The sequence below is a fragment of the Abramis brama genome (genome assembly GCF_963993115.1).
Source record: "Abramis brama genome assembly, chromosome: 20".
Classification (NCBI taxonomy): Eukaryota; Metazoa; Chordata; class Actinopteri; order Cypriniformes; family Leuciscidae; genus Abramis; species Abramis brama.
The window spans coordinates 29756420-29765246 of NC_139982.1; the positions used below are offsets into that span (position 1 = coordinate 29756420).

Below are 8827 nucleotides of genomic sequence, written 5' to 3' on the forward strand. Positions count from 1 at the left end.
TCATTGGGGTGGGGGAACGGATTTCAACAGCTGAACTATTTGCCGTCGGATTCTGTTCCCCCTATGTTTCTTACACAGTGAGGTTCTAATATTTATCACATTGCAGCTCATTATGAAACCCATTAGCCTAGTGGTCAGTACACTCTGCACTGGCAATCACTGTTTCTCAGTTTATTGCGACCCGAGTTCAAGTCCCGGTTGGTCAAACTTTCTTGATACTATACTGTCCTATCATAATAAAAGGCAAAAAAAAATATTCTCTAAACTGGTGCAAGTTAAGCTCCATCCTCACACAAAAATAAAACCAGCATTTTTTAAGCCATTGCATCAACACCTCTCATAATGGGAGTGGGGGAACGGATTCCGACAGCTGTTTTTTTGCCGTCGGATTCTGTTCCCCCACATATTTCTGACACACTGAGGTTCTGATATTTAATCCACACACAGAATAGAATAAGCATATTTTAAGCCGATACATCAACATCTCTCATCATTGGGGTGGGGGAACGGATTTCGACAGCTGAACTATTGGCCGTCGGATTCTGTTCCCCCTATGTTTCTTACACAATGAGGTTCTAATATTTATCACATTGCAGCTAATTATGAAGCCCAATAGCCTAGTGGTCAGTACACTCTGCACTGGCATTCATTGTTTCATAGCTTATTGCGACCCGAGTTCAAGTCCCGGTTCGTCAAACTTTCTTGATACTATACTGTCCTATCATAATAAAAGGCAAAAAAATATATTCTCTAAACTGATGCAAGTTAAGCTCCATCCTCAAACAAAAATAAAACCAGCATTTTTTAAGCCATTGCATCAACACCTCTCATAATGGGAGTGGGGAAACGGATTCCGACAGCTGTTTTTTTTGCCGTCGGATTCTGTTCCCCCACATATTTCTGACACACTGAGGTTCTAATATTTATCAAATTGATGCTGTTTAAAGTCAACATGAAATCAAAATGTATGCTTTTCCTAATACTAGTCTTGTTGTGCACTTTGTAATTCTTAATAATAATTAAAAAAACATTGAGACTGCTGTCAATTAGGCCACACAGATCACTGAATTAAAGTCCCTCTGTGGTGAAAATCAAGATTTTTAATGTTGTTTATGTGTCTATGTGGTGTTTTTAATATGCTTTAAGACAAACCATGTGTAAATTCATAAGTCGACAGCATTGCTGAGTAATTTCTCTTTAAAACTGCAGTGAACCAAAGACAGTCTCAAAAACACGGTTTGAAATCGCTGGTGTTTCTGACGTCACAAACTACCTTGTAACCAATCAGATCAACGTGTGATCGTCAACGAGTGGATCTCTGAGCTGGAGTGAGTGGAGGCAGGGCTCATTTGCATATTCATAGAACCGCGTATACTAAATGAGACAAGGGTGTAGAGTTGCTTTCAAGCTATTTTAAGGCATGAAGAAACAACATTTTTAAGGAAAAAAAGTTTGGTAATCAAAGATGAGTTTTAAGGGATAACATTTTTGACTACAGGGGGACTTTAACCAATAGTTAACCAATGCAACCCTGGTATGGAGTGGAACATACTTATTTTACTCTGAAATGCATCACATTGCGGGCCTAAAATGAGTTGAGAACACCTTTCATGTTAAGTTTATATAGATTAGAAATTGTACATGGCACTTCATGCCAAGAACCCAACTCTGAGCTTGCAGGAGACGTCACATTTAGCCCTGACAAACAACCAGCAAGTGTTTTGCAAAGCTGTTTTTGAGGTGGTTATGCTGGTCACCACCCTGAAGGGGGGACAAGATTCTGGGTCAACTCAGAAATGCATTGGAGTTTAAAGGTGTAGATTAGGGCCAGAGATCACTTCCGGCAGGTAAACACTTACCTTGACTGCAGAAAGGAGACAGTTTTTCGGTCACGGACACATCACCGTGCCGCTTGAGCAAACCCAACGGTGGCGTTATTCGCAAGGGCAGTCATGCCTACATGCACCGCTCAATAAACGCCCGGGAGAGCGACAGGCCACCCTGCAGGAGCAATGTTTTGCCTTCGTTCGCTGGGAGATGGGAGCGACGACGCCCTCTCAGTGAAGGTGAGAGAGAATTAATGTGGGAGACAGGTGGACAGCGGGAACGTCCTGATAGCTGCCGTAATGATGGATTTGACTTTATCTTTCCAGAGCGGAGAGTAATGTTAATGTCATGACGTGTTATTGTCTTACTCACGTGGTGATTATGCAAATAACCTCAGCTGTGACACGGACAAGGCCACGCAGACTGTACAGGAGTTGTTAAGTATGTCTGGGACCTGATAATAATCACACTTTCAACACAGTGAATATTTCATAAAGACATATGTGCATCATGGGACATAGAACATCATGATGTGAAACAAAGGGCGTGAAGTGACAAGACTGCAGATGGCAGTCCAGTGCTTTATTTGAACAGCACAACAGCGCCACCATGTGGTCACATACATCCACAGACAGTCACACAGATCTGTGCTGATGAAGCACTTAAAAGTCTGTCAAAGTGACGCTGGATAATATCCAATATGTCGATATGTCAGGTAAATTCTCAAAAGGCAACAAAAATGTTAAAGCAGTTATTAAGTAGGCCTATAGGAGCAGAAAGTAAGTCTTGTTTTTAATTCATTTAAACTTGCAATGAAGTTTCTGAGATTAATTAATTATCATTCTTATTAATATTTTGTGAACTAGGAGGATCCTATTCAAAACTTCTCTTCTTGGGAATACTGCACACAATTAAGAATACATTTGTGCACGCTTTTTAGCGTATCTATAATAGGCTTGGTATATTAATGTGGTGATGAGTCTGTCTGAGGATTCGTAGGCCGTGTCCCTTTCCGCTTTCGAGTTTGTCTCTTACCTTTAATCTCCTCCATCTGAAGATTGAATGTGAATATTATTCAAACAACTTGCTGTTGAACAAACAGTAGTGCAATGTACTGTAAAGCCGTTACCTAGCTTGTCACACGTGTCACGTGACGAGCTCGTCTATGATTGTCCAGGTAACGGTTACCTGGTAACGAGCGCGAGGATAAAAGAGCGACGGCACGCACAGGTATGTTTACTTCACGGAGGGGCGACAGGTAACGGACGAACCGTTTTATTAAGTGTTAAGTTATTTAAATCATGCAAAAACATTCATAATATCAGTAGTTATTGTTTCATGATTAAAATAATACCCATCAAGTGCGCATTTAAATGACGCCATTAAGATAAATAGGTAGCCTAAATAAAAGTTGATATCCTTACGAAAATTAATCATGGTTTAAGTTACTTTTATTGTAGTAAAAGTGTAGTAACCATGTTTTTTTTGCACAGTTTTACTACAAATACCATGGTTTAACTATGGTTAGTGTAGCAAAGCCATGGTTAATGTGTGTTTACCATGGTTTAATTACAATAACCTTTTTTCTTCTTTTTTTGTAGTAAAACCATGGTAAATTTTCAAGGTGATGAAATCTTTAGCCTGAAATTGTAAATGTTTTATCTACAGGTTAGTGTTAATGTGACTTCAGTCAGAGCCTGTACTGGAAAATGTTTGTTTATATCAAAGTAAATAAGACAACACGTCAACCATACATTTATCATAGTGTGTTTGTGCAGTGGTGTAACGTTATTGTGTTGGGTTTTAGTCAGAGTTACAGATGGGTGCTGTCAAGCCTTCGCATGGGACGGGCAGACCAGAGGGGCGTCCCACTAACACTGGCCTCGACCAATACTGCACCTCCTTCAGACAGTCTTATGGTGATAACACACAACACAGTAAACCTTAGATTCAGTCTAACTATACTTTGTGTGTTTACATATGATTATGGACATTGGCCTGTTTATACTGCTTCTGAAGCCAGATTATATCAGGTCACATTTCTCCAATTTGAAACAATAGACTTTTTCTATGCCACATTTTGAAATATAAACAGCCATCCATCTTTTCTACCGCACATTATAATGTTTTGATTCCTTACTTAAAAACAACTCTAGATCTGAGCATAGTTCGAGTAATTTTTTATTATTATTTTCCTCACTTTCAACGTTGTTTCAGACTTGGAACACAAAAATAAAAAAATTTATAAGGACGCAACTTGAAGTCTTAAACATCAAACCTGGACCAAGTGAATAATTATCTCAGTGAATATAAATAATGTATATGTCATACAGATTACTTTTATGATACATATATGGCATTAAAAGCTCTGATTCTTCAAAACATCTACATTTGTATTCTGTAGGAAAAAACAGCATACAGGTTTGGAACGACATGGGTGAGAAAATAAAAAAATTTGGTGACCTAAATTAAAAAAAGAAACTCTAGTGTAGATTTGACATATCAGTTATAAAATAATTATTGTCCAAAATATCTATATTGGTGCATCCTTAGGGTATGTTTAAACGACAACGATGTATTAAATACCAAAATGTTTTTCCTTTGTGTTTTTTGCGAAATAAAAACGATCCCATTCACGCGATTAAAAACGCTGTATTATTCATGCCAGGCCAGTAGGTGGCAATGTCACTTTGTAAAGAAACACTTACGCGCCTATAGACTGAACACGTAATGACGTAACTGTTTTCACAAATTCTCGTTTTTGTTGTTAACCCTACAATAACGGTAGAGCTTTCGAAAATTGCACTTTGAAACCCTTTGAAAAGTTTGCGTTTAGGCCCCCAAAATGCTGTTGTGTGTAAATAAACGGCCAAAACGCATATAAAGATTTTCCGTTTTTTAGTTGAAAACGGTGTCGTGTAAACCCATTAGTTCCACTGTAGATATCCTGCAAGATTTATTTGTGCTGTAGAATACAAGATGTTGAATCTATTGTGAGTCTTGTCCTCTTTTATCCAGGTAAGGAGTTATTCCAACCACGTCTAGGCCATCATTTTGGGACAGGTTACATTGCCAACCACCGTCCTGCTCTGTACTACAGCTCCAGCCTGGACCGCTATGATAATCCACAGTTTGGGTATGGCCCAGATTGTGTGTGTGTGTGTGTGTACTTGTACAACTATCTTTGTGAGGACCAGTTTGAGTTTTAGACCATTGGAGTGAGGACATTTTGGCCGGTCCTCACTTTCTGAGACCCCTTTAAAGGCCTGTTTGAGGGTCAAGACTTGGTTGTAGGGATAAGGTTATAATTAGGTTTAGGGTCAGGGTTCGGGTTAGGTTAGGTTAGGGTAAGCGGCTAGAGATTGCATTGTGTCAATGAATGTCCTCATAAAGATAAATGTACAAGAATGAGTGTGTGTGTGTGTGTGTGTGTGTGTGTGTGTGTGTGTGTGTGTGTGTGTGCGAAATTGCACATGCACTCCAAAACCTTTTTGCACCTCACTAAATCATTTTTAGACAAACACTTTTTGCCTTTTTCTTCTCTCTTAGTCTCTCACTGTTGGACAGTTTTGAGTCTCAATCGAAGCGTCATTACCAGCGTCTGGCTCTGCCCGACGGGACGGAGTCTTTGGCCTTCTCGGGGTCCAGACGCAGAGAGAGTGGATATTTGCAGCTCCAAACTCAGCCAAAAGCTGTGAGAGCCAAAGACACACACATAGAAACGCAGCAGGTTTCAAGGGCACCATGCCATGTCACTTCACCCTGGCCTCATTGTTCTTTGACTTTCTCTCTCTCTCTCTCTCTCTCTCTCTCAGAGAGCAGCGTCCAGTCAGACTGAATATAAAGGCACTTACAATCCTCACCGCCTCAGAGTTTTGGGTTAGTAGTGTGGTTTTAAAAAATGGGTTTCTTAACTTGGTTCTTTGTAAATTCAAAAGTTCTTGATGTTGCATTCTAGGTGTTTCAGACCACTGTGTTTGTGTTTTAGTTGGACCCATAGAAGAGAGTGGATACACTGAGGGATCCAATCTACAGCCAAACACCTTCCTCCCTCAACACATTAACATGGTGTGTGTGTGTGTGTGTCAGTTCATCATTCTGTTGGCAAAGTCACTGTCAAGACGTTTTTTTAACTGCACACATCCATAATTCCTAATGTGGTATTCATGAGAGTCACATAATCAAATCCTTTTTCCATTGTTACACTGACTCGCTGCTTTGATTGGGTGATGATGGTTGTCAGGACGACGCTCGCAGGATACAGGAAAGTGTGACGAGGACAGACTTCCTGCCCGGATCTTTCCTACAGGTGGTCTCTCTGTTTCTCTCATTCTCTGCTATTACTCCCTCCATCAACATCACCACATTCATGTGATTTTTATAGTGTGCGTCAGCTGAATAGGTTTGAAGCCTATTTAATGTGTGTGTGTGTGTGTGTGTGTGTGTGTGTGTACCAGGGCAGTGAAGCATTACCAAAACTTGCCTCACGTGCACTTCGAGAAAATGGATATACAAGAGACACCCAGAGACCTCTGACCGGTTCAGTGAGTACCTCTCTTTCACTCTTTAGATAAACTATTCTATTAAGACAACATCAAGTTCTCTGACCAAAAGGGTTTGCATGTTCTGCCCACAGGCCTCTCTGCAGGGTGGCTTTAGTGAGGACGGCAGACAGAAGACTAGACCTGCTCTAACTAGATTGTCCATTGGGCCGACGGTAAATAAAACGAATATATTTAGCCCTCTAAATTTGTTTGGCTATGACTGTTTGTAGATTTAAATGAACAACCAATGTACTTTTTAATGAATAACCTTTGAAAGGAATAGTTCACCCAAGAAATGTCAATTCTGTCATCATTTACTCACCCTTGTTTCAAACCCATGTTACTTTTGGGATCTTTTCCTCCTCTGCAGCTTTCAAATCGTATCCATATTTAAGTACATTCATATATACCACATCGGGTCACGTCACCAAACAACTTGTGTTATGCAGGGCTCTGACAGTCATGGGAAACCTGGAAATATCAGGGAATCTCAAAATTGAAATCATGGAAACTTTCATCTACAGGCAATAAACATTTCTAGTTATGTTAATTTTGAACGACTGGAAATCTCATGGTGAAATCATTGAAATTCATCGGTTAAAAGGTGTGGGAATGCTAAGCATGGTGCTGGAGTCACATGGGCCACTTTTATGATGCTGTTTGTCCTTTTGGGATCTTGACAGTCCCTGGACACTATACCATGTTATTAGAGAATGTAAACATTCTGTCTTAACATATGAGAAAAGAAAGTCTTATAGGTTTGGAATGACAGTAGAGTGATGAAAATCTGTAAATTATGTTGGTGGATGCACTGTTCCTTTATATTACACTGTCAATTAATTTGTCTTACAACAAGTAAAAAAGACTGAGCAAAATGTGTTCTTCTAGAAAAGCTATTTGGAAGTCTGTTATGTGCCCGTTCTGATTTAATGTCACAAAAGATAACACGTCTCACCTCAACAACAATAGTCATCCACTCAAAAGATGATTGGAAATCGAATATATTTTGGTGTGCTGCTGCTGCCGCTTTGAGAGGGATTTCTACAATGGTTTTGTGTACTGTCTGTTCTGTATTCTACAGGGCTCATCAGGATTCGTCCTGAACGCCCCCAACATCACAAGCCTCTCACAGGCACCATCCGACCCGCAACACTTCCTCACACACTACCAGAGCAAGTGAGTCATGTCTGTCTCTGTGTGTGTTCCTGGTACTTGACTGGCAAAACTGATTGCTCATTTATTTAAACTGACTGTCTGTGCCCTGTAGACAGGGGCAACTACTGCATGAAATTGTGAACTATTCTTTCAAACCAGAGGGTTGAGTGTGCTCTGATTGGTTGCTGGGGGAATGAGTGTGTTCTGATTGGTTTCTGAGGGAATGAATGTGTTCTGATTGGTTTCTGAGGGAATGAATGTGTTCTGATTGGTTGCTGGGGGAATGAATGTGTTCTGATTGGTTGCTGGGGGAATGAATGTGTTCTGATTGGTTGCTTGGGGGACAAGTGTATTCTGATTGGATGCTGAGGGTATGAGTGTGTCCTGGTTGTTTTAAATAAGGTTTCTTTTCATCCTTATAAATGTTGCAGGTTTTGTGACAAATCATCAGTGGAGCAGCAGAGGTCAGACTGGATGAGAGGAGGCATACAGAGACACAGAGAGAGCGGATACAGTGGACGAGACACGGATAGGTACACACATCAACACATGTACATCTGTCATTCATGTACAGCTAAACACTTGTTAATAACATCCTCTGTCTCTCTCTTTCACACAGGTATAATCTTAGTGGATATAATGCCCTGGCTTCACAATAAATCTGAAATATTGGTTTAAACAAAATAATGTCAATTTTAGCCTGATCATTTCTACTTGACATTTTCAGACAAAATTATAGTGCTTATAAATTAAGAGGTGTTTATAAGCATCATTAAAACTATTGATCATACTAATACTTAAGTATTTAATTTAGTGACTGTCAAAACACTGAGGAGATTATTTTAGCAATTAAATTTTCCATTTTTTTCCCTGGAAGACAATAAAACATTGAAAAGGGGCTCCACGTTTGATTGGACCTATAAGCAACAACCACCTAGAGCACGAACAACCGCATATCAATATGCTAAAACACACTCTTAACCCTTAAAAACTGCACAGCAGCACATTGGCAACCAGCTGATGACAACTTTTGGATACACACTGTTTTAGAATGCATTGAGCCGAGAATAATTAAAATCAGCAATCATTTTGACAGCAAGTCATTTAAAAAAGTGATGAGCAACAAAATTATTTCTGATTTCTGCAAGAACAGGAATGTTTGTCATATGCAAAAACCTGGTCAGCAGATTGAGATAGATACACCCGATACGCAAATGTACTGTATGCACGACTTATGTACACAAGCCCTTAGCCATGCTGAGAGAGGAGTGGCACCAACTGAAAGCTCAGTAGCTGGCATA

The 8827-nt window shown here is 39.9% G+C and overlaps 1 protein-coding gene across 1 annotated transcript; it reads left to right on the plus strand.

The window, feature by feature from the left end:
• The first annotated feature begins 3548 nt into the window (after positions 1 to 3548).
• Positions 3549 to 8326, plus strand: saxo4 (stabilizer of axonemal microtubules 4). The gene is made up of 10 exons (XM_084095782.1): positions 3549 to 3746; positions 4846 to 4963; positions 5377 to 5521; positions 5643 to 5706; positions 5786 to 5895; positions 6071 to 6136; positions 6285 to 6371; positions 6464 to 6544; positions 7453 to 7547; positions 7958 to 8326. Exons 1-10 carry the CDS (start codon positions 3647 to 3649, stop codon positions 8202 to 8204), a joined length of 1113 nt encoding a protein of 370 aa, XP_083951908.1. The 5' UTR covers positions 3549 to 3646; the 3' UTR covers positions 8205 to 8326.
• The last annotated feature ends 501 nt before the right edge of the window (positions 8327 to 8827 follow it).